Source organism: Onychostoma macrolepis, chromosome 08, assembly GCF_012432095.1.
Source record: "Onychostoma macrolepis isolate SWU-2019 chromosome 08, ASM1243209v1, whole genome shotgun sequence".
Taxonomy (NCBI): Eukaryota; Metazoa; Chordata; class Actinopteri; order Cypriniformes; family Cyprinidae; genus Onychostoma; species Onychostoma macrolepis.
In genome coordinates, this window is record NC_081162.1 from 7,208,483 (window position 1) to 7,221,332 (window position 12,850).

Sequence of the window (12,850 nt, forward strand, 5' to 3'; positions counted from 1 at the left end):
AGTAGGCGTATTACTCAGCTGCCTGCTTTAACAGAGTGAAACTGCCACACCTTGTCACCTTACCTCACTCTCACAAATGTGTCTCACTGACTTCAGCTGGTCTCTCCGCCTCAACAGCTCACAACTTTTGGTCCATGCTGTATTTTTGCAGGAAATGCAAACTTATACCTGCAGACAGTGGCATTTACAAATAAGCATAATGCTAATGAAGTTTAAAAACCAGAGCTAAGAACACAGATGTGAATATAAATGCTTTCTGTTCACATCTTCTTAATTTAATTCCTTATATTCTGTGCTTAACTTGTTATTGCTTTAATGAGCCGTTCATTATAACAGTACTCGTCGATCCCGGTATTTTCACATGAACTAAACAGGTTACTCATGATGTTAAATGTATGTTACACAATAATAATTAAAAAAAAAAAAACTTTCAGACAGTGGGAACGGTTTGCAGGAAGCGGAAGTGTCACTGTAAGCGGAAGAGGTACTGCCCAGAACAACCGAAGAGCGAGGCGGAGGACGGGGACCCAATTTGTGTCTTTTTAACGATTAAAGTCAGAGTAAACGCCGTTCACAACGTGAGTGTATTTCGCTTATTCGTTGTATCACTGTCCACATGTCTTACATAACGTGCTTTCATTGCTTTGATTGCGTAAATGATCTCGTGCTCCGTTCTCGCGGCCAGCGGAGGGATTTAGCAGGTTGCTAAGCGCTTCAGGCCTCGCTCTCTGTCAGACGCGCTGAATCGCTACAATGAAATATCCGAACCCACTGCCAGCATTTTGTGTTAGATAATAGTATAACGTTAGCAGTATTGTTTAAACGGTTGAGAATCGTTACATATGATATTATCGGAGAATTTCGTCGTTTCGATGAAAGGATGTGTGGTTAGCGTGCTAGCTCATATCAGCGGAGCCTGACAGAGTTCAATTGAATCGATTGGCTGAACGTCTCGACCGAGAAAAGGACACGTTATGAAAGCCGCGGCACAGTTCGATTATTTTAGCAACGGCCTGAATGTTCAGTTTGTTTTGGTAAAATACGCTTTCATCTGCTATTTAGTCGCTGTTCTCACGCTGTTTTGCCTCTAAGCAGGCCTTGTTAAATGTGACAAGTGAGTGTTAAACATAATGCCATAATGTTTTGTTGGTAGTTGCGTTTTTGACACTTTCTCATCATTTTTTTCTCAATGAGATCACAAACCTATTAGGGCTGTGTTTTGGAAGATATTTTATTCGATTCAGATTCACAAGCTCTTGATTCGATCCGATTTTGATTCATTTGGATATTACGTTATAGGTACAGTACGTCCGTTTTTTGTTTTGTTTTGTTTTTTTAGAGAAAAAATATCTCTGAAATAATATTGTAAAATTTTCAGTATTTGTCAGTTATTACATTGATATTAAAACCCCTTAAGTGTCACCGTCCCACCAGCGGGACACCTAAGTTGACTTCAATATATTACATGTAAATCCTAATCTAATCATGAAAAACTATATTTCGTTGGAAAGGTCTAGGACTCCTAAATAGATTTTTTTACCACTGTTTGTTGTTAAATTATGTTGGAATAGTAGTAGATTAATTTATGACAAGAGTGCACCTCAAGACATATACATCATAACAGGAGTTGACCTTTGTCACAAACATTCTTTTCGTTTCCTTTATCCGTTTTAGTAATCATCATAAATTATAAATCATTTGAAAGCTTAAAATCTCAATTCATCCTGTGAAAATCATTTTGAAATCGGACATTGCCTTACCATGGAAATTATACTTTAAAAAAATAATAATAATCTTTTAGCGGGCTCCTCCCCCTTAGTGGGATGTGTCATATTCCAAATGTATTACGGATTCTTTCAGAAGCAAAACTGTTTGTAATCTTGACAAAATGCATATGGTTGGAAAGGTCTGAGTCTGAAGATTCCATATTTTGTGATAGAAGTAATATTGAGAGGGAAATTGATACATTCGTGACAGAAAAATGCATTTAAAATTTTTTAATGGAGTTTGGATGGCACCCGGTGGCTATTTGTGATATAACACCTAAACAAGATTGCATAGGAACCTCAGTTTTTAGTTTTTTATATCAACTTCAAATTTGGAACACAACTTTAGACACATGACTTAAATTTTATGGCAATTTTGGATTAAATATTAAATCAAATCAGATCAAATATTATTTTGTAAAATATTTATTTTTTATATAAAATATAATAAAAATATTACAGTACATTTTCTTTACAGATAATTTAAACTTCTATAACTTTTCAATTTTTGAAATGATTTCACTTCAGCAATAATCTGCAGATTGTCACTTTCACATCTATGTTCAAAAAGGGGGCATGACAGGTAAGAAGTTAAAGAGTGCAAACTATTAAATTCAATTGCTGTTTATTTTTAGACATAGTAATCAGCACTGAATTGTGTACAACCATTTAAGTTACACATCAGGAAATTTTCATATAAATTTCTTAATGACAGTTAAATTCATTGTTGAAAATATAAACATTTAAACATGACTGTCATAACTTGTGTACATGACAGATGTATTCAAACCAAGCAGCTACCTCTTGAAACCAACACAGAAGTGACTTAAACTGCAATTCATCGACTGGCCGCTAGAGACTGGCTCCAAAAGGGAGTCAGTCCCATAGACTCCCCATGTTAAAATGCCCAACTTTACAGCAGAAAAGGTTTGAATCTATATAGCTACTTTTGCTCTTTATTACAACTGTGAGGGGGGTGAATGTTTTTATAACTCATCTGTTTAAATTATATTAAGCCTAGGGCTGCACGATTAATCGAATGCGATTTCCATGCGCATTTTGTCAGTAAAGCCAGTTCTGTAATCAGCAGTAAATCTCCATCATCTGCTTTCAGATGGAGCAGCATTTGCTACACAGAGCCATAGTTCACTGACAGGTTACGCAAAAAAAAATCACAGACGATATTGCGCAATTATGAAATAGAAGAAATCGTTTGCGATAATGACAGCTGTTTGTGTAGCTTCTCAGTGAACTCTGTGTAGTAAATGAAAGCATGTGTAAATACCACATGTAATAACATGTTTTTACTCCAAACTCACTTCATAACATCAGTCAAGTGTTTGAAATAAATCCTTCTGTGAGATGATGTGGCTTCTTACACGGAATAAGGCACGCAACATATTTCATAGTATTCTAAGCAGTGATAAAGGCATTGCATTATAAATATACTTTATTATAATGAAAATTATAAGAACTCGGATAAACCATATAGGTATTGTCGTAGTCGTGTGTTTATTAGTCACGTTGAATCAATGAAAGCAGTTAAAACTTCTGTTTAATCAGCTGCAGCGGATTTCTTCTTCGGGCTGTATTTGGAGTTTCTGCGCGAGAGCGCCCTCTGGCCTTTGGATGAAGATTTACTGCTGATCACAGAACTGTGCTTCACTGAAAGATACGCGCGACAATCGCAGCTTCTGCCTAATTGCGATTTCGATTTCACTTCGATTTATCGTGCAAACCAAATTTAGCCTTAAACTTAAGGGCGTGGCCACTTGAGTGACAGGTGCATTGCCGCTGCTGTCACCACTGTCTCACTAGGCAGGCATGGTTTCAGCAACCAGCTCCACCCACGTCCCGCTTTTTCCCCATTTTCCATTATTTGGGAGTGAAGCGCTGCCAAGATGGCGATGGCCGGCTCCGCGCACTTTGAGCTTCAAAAATGCACTTCAGAAACCGACGTCACGGACACTACGTCCATGATTTTTTTTTACAGTCTATGATTCAAACAGTCATTAAATAAGAATTTGCTAACAGGTTAAGTAAAAATATAATGAATATGTAGAACTATGCATATATTTATCAAAATGCTCTTCTCTAGAGTAAATTTTTCTAGCTAACTATTGAGTTTATGGACATTGAATGGCTTTTCTGAGGTGTAAATGCAACTTTGTGACATTGCTTACAAGTTGTTTTATTGGCATACCTCTGCGGTTGAAACAGGTTGTGTTACATATGAGACATGTTGTGTTTCAGTAAGTTGTATTGTTTCTTTCAACACCTTCTGATGTTCATAAAAGTGCATTGTGTGCTATTAACTACTAGTCAAGAGGAAAAATTATCAGTTCCTATGCCACTTTAACTGTTGTGGCTACAGTGATCTGTCATGCCATAATAAAGTGTCAAAACTGCATTTATTCTTTTAATTCCATAATTAAAATTTGAAACCTGAGACACTGTTTATATCAAAAGTAACAGCACAAAGCTTATTTAAATTATTGGATGGGAGGCGTGCTACAAATACTGTTTAGTGAAGTTTTGTGCATCAGCTGAAAACAGCATAAACTAAAATATCAAACTTGGATTTAAGAATCAATATTTAATGAAACTGAAGATTGATTAAAAACAGAGTAATTCAAATTGTTAATCTACTGCTCATCAATTATTGAGCATTAATACCAATTAATACTTTTGAAAACCATCAAAATCCATTTAATGTAGTGTTTTTCAGTGAATTATTGTGCTCATACCTACTTGTATGTGATTCTCAGCCTAAAAATGGACAAGAGTGACCTGGTGCAGAAAGCCAAACTCGCTGAGCAGGCAGAGCGCTATGATGACATGGCAGCAGCTATGAAGGCTGTTACCGAGGGCGGTGTGGAGCTTTCCAATGAAGAGCGCAACCTGCTGTCTGTGGCGTACAAGAACGTGGTGGGCGCCCGTCGCTCCTCCTGGCGTGTGATCTCCAGCATCGAGCAGAAGACCGAGGGGAACGAGAAGAAGCAACAGATGGCACGCGAGTATCGTGAAAAGATCGAGACTGAACTGCAGGACATCTGCAATGATGTGCTGGTATCTGCGCTTCTTTCTCTTCATCTTCTGAACAAGTTCATTCTTAAATACAAAATATTTAGATTTCAGTTTACAAAGAACACTTTAATTTCAATATTAAAAGTGTAAGACTCAAGTGTTGTTCCATTTTTCACCATGTTTGACCACAAATGAGCCATCCTGATGATTCCCAACCTGTCTTGACAGGGTCTTTTGGAGAAGTTCCTCATTGCCAATGCTTCTCAGGCAGAGAGTAAGGTGTTTTACCTGAAAATGAAAGGCGATTACTATAGATACTTATCTGAGGTCGCATCTGGAGAATCCAAGACCAGTAAGTGCATTATATGCGTCTGTCTATCTGTCATTCTTTCTATTGTTCTCTGTCGTTTTAGTGTTTCCCATACATTTATTTATTTGTAGCAGCCCTCCACAATATCACCATTGACCGCCACAAATAGATTTACACAAATTTGTCCAAAACTCATGCAAGAATCGTGAAATGGCTGGATTAAACTTCAAAAGGATATGATTCATTGAATAAATAAGAGCGCTGCACATTACAAAGTCAAAATGCAGCATGTTAATGTGAATGTATCGCTGAAGGAAGCCGACTCTCTTCAGGAAAGTATCAATGGTATTTTCTTATAATGCCCGATAAAGTAGTTGCTTTGCCGTTACTGAGAAAAACTGCTATATTTCTGCAGTTTCCAAAAGTGAGAATGAATTTGCATTTTCAATCAGCCTGTCTGTTGTTTTTGTTAAGACCAGTGGGAAAATCAACCCATATTTTTAATCAGCAAACATAAAAATGTGAAGAACATTTCATTTTTATAAAACCCTGTATCTGAACTTTAAATCATGCTTTATACAGTCATATTACGGTTTAAAATGTTGCGGTAGTCATTTAAAAGGTGCTTAAAAGCCTTAAATCTGCAAATACCCTGACATAGGCAAAATAATATTAACTGTAATGTTAACTTCTTTAACTCTGATGCTCATTGTCTGCTCCTTCAATCCAGATGAATATTGAAAAATATTTTCAAACATATTTTTTTCCAGAAAGCCCTGTAAAATGTATGTTCAAACAATGTTAAATGTGCTAAAAGAACAAAATGTAGAGATGTTGTGTGAGGGAGATGTTTAATTATGTATATGAAGTTCTTCATGTAAATGTTTGCATTGGAGCATGTTTTTTAGTATTACAATACAAAAGAAACAACCCCCTCCCCCTCTATTGGGGGAAGTGCTGTCATAAATGGAGTGCAGGTCTGCGGGAAACACTGTTCTATTTCTATCTGTCTCTCTATCTATCTGTTTGTTTGTCATTTATCTAACTATCTATCTGTCTGTCTCTCTGTATTTCCATCTATGAGAAAATTCTGGCGTAATACTTTTAGATTGAAAGTTTAATTGGCACTTCTCCAAAGGTGTGTTTTGACTCTTTTAGCATCTATTTTGTGAACATGGCGTGGATACGCTACAAGAAGTAAAAACGTCAGCAGTGTGGACATACTTCAGCATGACTAAAAAATTGATTCTAGAGAAGCAGTATGTAAACCCTGATCAGCATAATGAGTTCAGTTATCCAAATTGAATTCTGGAAATGTCATTTTCAGTTTTGGTTTTCGATTAAATAACTTTCCTTTTGATTTCAGTAAAAGTAATCTACCTGTCTGACTATTTTTGACATAATTATATATGTTTTGAATGTAATCAACACAAGATCAACATTTTGTTCTTTCAGCCACGGTCGAGAACTCTCAGAAGGCTTACCAAGATGCTTTTGAGATAAGTAAGAAGGAAATGCAGCCCACACACCCTATACGGTTGGGTCTTGCCCTCAACTTTTCCGTTTTTTACTACGAGATCCTCAACTCTCCTGAGAATGCCTGTCACCTCGCTAAGACGGTTGGTATATCTTTAAACGCTAGCAACATAAGGGGCCATTCACACAGGACGAGTTCTTGCATTTAACAAAATTTGGACCCGAGACTTGTTTATAGAAATTCAACTGATTTTAACTTGCCAAGTATTGAGAGTCACCAAAGATGCCCATTTAGTGCATCTGTACATATAAAACCATAAAAACCAAGAATGTGTCCTATGTGGACAGCCTCTTACACTTCATCATATAAATGTGTTTTATTTCTTTGCAAATCTTGACTACGGTAAATACAAGCACCAGTGTTTTTGACGCTCATTCAACCTAAATGAGAAACCAGTGCCTCTCTTACAGGCTTTTGATGAAGCCATTGCTGAGCTTGACACTTTAAATGAGGACTCCTACAAAGACAGCACCTTGATCATGCAGCTTCTAAGGGACAACCTTACTGTAAGTCCTCCATTATACATTCTGCACCAGTTATATTTCTGTTTCAGTGCTTTATTGGCTCAAACATTATATTAATTCTCATACCTGCAGCTTTGGACGTCAGAAAACCAGGGCGACGAAGCAGGCGACAATGAGAACTAGGGGAGCCGCACTGATCTCCAAATACCCACACACATCCACCTTAAATACACAAATGGCTTCCACCAACCCTCCCACCTCATTCCACCCTACAGCACCCACCCCTCTCCATCCAGTTCCCAGCCCCGCTCCCCTATACCTTCTGAATGATGATCAGCACCTGCAGGAAGACGCTCGGCGAAGCCCCCGTGGCTGGGAGGGGGGTGGGTTAGTGGCTCACAGGGTGACATGCTGACATTAGAGCAGGTCCAGTCATTTTGTTTGTGAATTTAACGTGTACTGATTATCAATCCCTGTCCTTTATGCATGTCTGAGTGACTGTAAGTGTGTATGTGCTGCTAACGGAGAGTAACAGTGTGTGTGTGTGTGTGTGTGTTTGAAAGTGAGAGTGAGTGTATTGGGGATCGGGGGTTGTGAACTCTAATCGTCCTTCCTGATAATTCCCTTTGTTCCACTTTAGCTGGTTGTGCATTTTTCATCCTCTTTTTTTGTTTTTGTTACAATCATATTTTTTTTAGTATAATTCATCGGTATTTACAGGTTTTATTGTATGGTTATTAAACTGGCAGTTTATTTTCACCAAATACAGAGTAAGTCTGACATCTCTGCTTTCTTGTGTTCAATTCTGTGCTGCTTAAGTTGTGTTTTCATGAATGTCATATTCTTAAACACAAGTAGTGACATTTTTAAACATTAATTTTAAAGAAGACACTAGTTTGAAGACAGTATTTTGAACTAATTTAAATGGTAGTAACTTGAAAGAGTAAAGCTAGCTTTTAAGTTCTCTTTCTGCTTTGACATACTATGTTAATAATACATTGAAGTACATAAATACATATAAATCAAATGAGGTTAGACATTAATTTTAACATATGAAGTCAGAACAGCTTGTTTGAGAAGTACCATAATTTTCCCAGTAGGTGAGCAGAATACTGATGTTCAGAAGGTTGGGGTCCAGTAAGATTGACCGATTGCTTGGTTGATTTTTAGGAAATCAATACTTTTATTAAACAGTGATGCATTTCATTGATCAAAAGTAACATTAACGAGATCTATAATGTGACAAAAGATTTCTGTTTCAAATAAGTGCAGTTCTTTTCAACTTTCTGATCAAAGAAAAAAGTATAATGGTTTAAAAAAAATATTGCACAACTGTTTTCAACACTGATAAGAAGAAAATGTTTCTTGAGCTGCAAATCAGCATATTAGAATGATTTCTGAAGGATTATGTAACACTGAAAACAATGATACTGGAAATTCAGCTTTGCATCACAGGAATAAAATACATTTTAAAATTCATATTTAAAAAAGGTTATTTTAAATCGACTAACCCCAAACTTCTGTGAATTACAGTTGGCAAATATAAAAAAAAGGTTCGTGAGGTTGCACCACAAGGTTTTCTCAGTGAATGAAAGATGAGTTGGTTTGTGCAATTATTTGCACTTGATATGTTAAAGGATAAGGATAACCAGCACTGCATTGTTGCAATGTAGATAATACATGAACAAAGTGTACCCTGATGTATTCTTTATCCTAAAACTTGGTAAATTATGTTAATGTGTTTACAATCAACATGCTTTAAGAACAACAGGCACACACCTGATTTCTATTTGAAAAAGTGTTTATTGCAAGGAAAATCTCACAACAGAGTACAAGCGAGGACTATAGAAAAATTAATTCAAGCCGCTTCATTCGCACAAAAAAGTGAAATCTGATAAGCATACTAAGTATTCTACCATTACCCTTTTGCCATAACTTTACAAGAAGAAAAACGGCAAATACCATATAATATTAGATGCGTTAACAATTAAGAAATAGATTTAATTTCAGCGCGTTTAAATTACCTGCGCGTGCTTCCCCCGAAATTTCTTAATAAAACATCACGTAAAAACAACAGGCTAATGTCTTGTATCCTTTAATGTTAGCGAACTTTGCAAATTGGTTGCAAAACGGTATCCACCTTTAACATCCAAGCGGCAACCTTTCCAGTCTCTCGTGAAACCAACCCGGAAGTGATTTAAACTAATTCGTCAACTGGCTGCTAGAGGCCGGCTGCAAAAGGGAGTCAATCCCAACTTTACAGCAGGAAAAAAAAAAAAACGTTTACAGCCTGGTTCAAAAAAATTATTTTAGTCTTTATAGCTAATTTTGCCCTTCGTGGCAACTGTCATTAAAACATCGAATTTCCAGATTTTCAGTGTCCTACCTATAATTATTTTTTTCTGTACAAATACAAATCTTTAAAGCCAGTTTTCTAAGTTTCACACTCTGGAGCAGAGCAGCAGTCCACCTGTCACTCAAGTGGCCACGCCCTTAATTATGCAGAACTTTAAGGCTTAATATAATTTAAACGGATGAGTTATGAAAAAATTCACCCCCTTCACAGTTGTCACGAAGGGCAAAAGTACCTATATAGACTAAATCCTAATTTACAATTAGGCTGAAAACATTTTTTTTTCTGCTGTAAAGTTGGGCATTTTAACATGGGAGGTCTATGGGACTGACTCCCTTTTGGAGCCAGACAATGAATTGCATTTTTAGTCACTTCCGTGTTGGTTTCAAGAAACTTAATTTATACTCTTTTCTACCTGGCATGCGTCTCGCGATGATCGGTTCTACGCAGATGTTGTTTATTTCAAACAAGCATATTAAGTCAGTAACTTATCCAGCTCCATACGTATTACAACGTAAACAACTCACACAATCACAGATCTCAAGCTCGCTATTATTCTGTTACGGTAGAGTCAGATGGTTTATGTACTGCGTCGTAAACAGGCTGTACATGTCATGAACAATCATGACCAAACCGATCATCATTTTATAAACTTGCATAGAAGAATCATTTGAACGTAAGAAGTCTTGCACAGATGTTTTCCTGTTCAAGCTTCAGCTTTCTGCCTGGTGGTGACAAACTTGAGTCATTGCTTTTCTTTTAAAGTCATTTTTCTTTGCTTTGCTTTTCTTTGCATGTTGTCACATATATATATATATATATATAAGTCATGTAACGGAGTTTATCCATATGGAATGAAAAGAGTATATAATGCTAAGTTAGTGAGCACTTAATTATATTCATGAGAGGGGCATGCTGGGAACTTTTCATTGGTCGCCCTTTAACCCTTTACTGGACAAAGAATTCACCAATCCCTGTGAAAGGGAGCCACAGTAAATGTCATTCCTTTATTTGTATAGCGCTTTATACAATACCGATTATATCAAAGCAGCTTTACAGTGTTAAACGAGAAAATATTTCAATAATGAAAACGAGATTCTGCTGTAAAGCAGCAGAGGACAATAGTAAAAATAAAGTATTGTGTAGAGTATACACTGAAAGTTTCTGCTTATATTATGGACCAATTTAAAGAAAATTCAGTCAAAGGGTGATATATATAATTTAATTACATACAAGAATCCAATATGAGTACGCTCATTTAAAGTTATTATGAAACCTGTCATTGTTTGGGGATGAATCTCTTTTTACTGATAGGAAAATGTAGGATTTAACCTGAACATTCAAATAAAACTATCAGATAAAACTAATGTGTACAAAAATAAAACACAAACTCTGTGACTCTGAAAGTTACAGCTGAACAGACAAAAAAAAAAAAAAACTGTTACAAAACAAATTAACATAAACATCAAACAAGCCCTCAATGAAAAGCCAACAAATTAAAATGAAACACACTTCTAATTTTAAACTTCTTCTGTTCCACTCAAACACATATTTTAAACTAATGTAAATGACAGCTCACTTCATGAACAACCATGATCAGATCAATAATTACTTTAACTTCTACTTCTTGGTTTTTAATGGCGGCTGGCAACCAATGTAAATAGGTGCATTACCGCCACCTTCTGCTCCGGAGTGCGGAACAGAGTTTTATATTCTATTTATCAGTCCTGTCTCTCTAATAAAATCAAAGAAGACTCTACTTTTTATTTCACTTGACCATTTTATTAAACCTTAACATTTAATTCTTGAATTCCATTTTTCCTTATTTCTTCTAACATTTTTCATAAAACATTTTTTGTTTTGTTTTGTTTTGTGCAAGCAAAGTGTGCTACACAGGTGAGTGGGCCTGTACAAACCACCTGTAGTAGCACACTCTCCTCCTCTATGCGCACTAGTGACTTTTCACACACACTGCTGTGTGTACACAAATCCCACAAAAGACTCAGTAATATATGTATGTTTACATGCTCATGCACTACAAATCATCCTGCACTGTTCCCCAGCCAGCTGCTGACTCACAATGTTCTCTTCGCACATGTACAGTATTTATCTGAAGCACTCATATAGTTTGTATAGTTTGTATTTTTTAGTTTATGTATAGATAAAACATTTTTTTATATAGAGTATATTTATAGTCAAATCTATCAGTAGGATAGTTGTGTATAGGTTTATATTGTTTTACTTCATTGCTGTATGCCTGTATTTATGTAGCACCGTGGTCCTGTGAGGCAAGACATTTCGTTCCACTGTATGCACCCGCATGTAGCGGAATGACAATAAAGCTCAACTTGACTTGACTTGACTTGATTTTTCCTCTTTCTTGTTCGTACTTCCTACATTCAAGTAATACATGAGGTATTGTTTCTTCAACATGACATTGTTCACATAACCCGGATGTTTCCCTATTATTTTAAGTGTGCTATTTAAATTTGAGTGCCCAAACAATATGCTGTTATAGATAACCTCTTCTTTCCTTGATTTACCTATACACTTTATATTTTGTTTATTAAACTTTAAAGATATCCACTATTTTCCCCATTGTTCCATTTAACTTGCTATTCTTCAATCACTTTACTCCAGATTAAAACCTTAATCTCTGATTTACTTAATGGAACTTGTATCTCTTTTGCAGGCCCGGATTGGCTAATCAGGAGCACCGGGACCCAGATAGCAACATGCTGTCGGCCCAGATCCGGCCCACATCTGGCACATATGGAATGATGATCTGGCACACATGTACCGTGGAATGATGCCACTTGTGTGGACCGCTCCTGTTTGCCAGATCTGGGCCAAAGCAATGCCAAGAGCAATAAAATAAACCACTTTGGACCTTTTCTGCCACAAAATCTTCATATATTATTTATAGAGTCCTCTCAGCAAAATCAATGAAAGAAAGAAGAGAACAGAAAAAAAAGAGACAAACAGGAACTCAAGAACTACAACTGACAAGCCACAGCCTTAAATGAATTCAGCTGAAGATAAAAGAGATTAAATCTCTGAAGATCTCAGCAGATGAGGATTAAACAGCTCCACAAACAGCATCAGCAGCTTCACTCATTACTAACCAGACTGACTTTATTTCTATAGAGGTCTACAGAATTAACAGGGGTTTAAATCTAATGTTTGTTTCATTTGAAGTCACCATAATGGTAGTCTCGCGTAGCCAGACCAGGTCTGGGAACTTTGGCAGCTTTGAAAGGCCAAGGCCTGCCCAAGAGGCCATATGATCAGGGTCGGACTTAACCAATAGGCGAGGTAAGCGGCCGCTTAGGGCCCCGGGGAATCAGGTGGCCCTGTCTGATATTCGCAAAACATACTTGGCAAATGCACCAG

At 36.7% G+C, this 12,850-nt stretch overlaps 1 protein-coding gene across 1 annotated transcript; it reads left to right on the plus strand.

Annotated features, from left to right (window-relative positions):
- The first annotated feature begins 419 nt into the window (after positions 1-419).
- Positions 420-7,868, plus strand: ywhabb (tyrosine 3-monooxygenase/tryptophan 5-monooxygenase activation protein, beta polypeptide b). The gene is made up of 6 exons (XM_058785249.1): positions 420-578; positions 4,535-4,835; positions 5,022-5,145; positions 6,559-6,722; positions 7,051-7,146; positions 7,237-7,868. Exons 2-6 carry the CDS (start codon positions 4,542-4,544, stop codon positions 7,285-7,287), a joined length of 729 nt encoding a protein of 242 aa, XP_058641232.1. The 5' UTR covers positions 420-578; positions 4,535-4,541; the 3' UTR covers positions 7,288-7,868.
- Positions 7,869-12,850: the final 4,982 nt, after the last annotated feature.

Excerpts from the sequence above, each read along its gene's own strand:
- ywhabb (XM_058785249.1), top strand. The coding sequence starts at position 4,542 with ATGGACAAGAGTGACCTGGTGCAGAAAGCCAAACTCGCTGAGCAGGCA. Across the intron at positions 4,836-5,021 it reads ACATCTGCAATGATGTGCTG|GGTCTTTTGGAGAAGTTCCT; the intron begins GTATCTGCGCTT and ends CTGTCTTGACAG. Across the intron at positions 6,723-7,050 it reads CCTGTCACCTCGCTAAGACG|GCTTTTGATGAAGCCATTGC; the intron begins GTTGGTATATCT and ends CCTCTCTTACAG.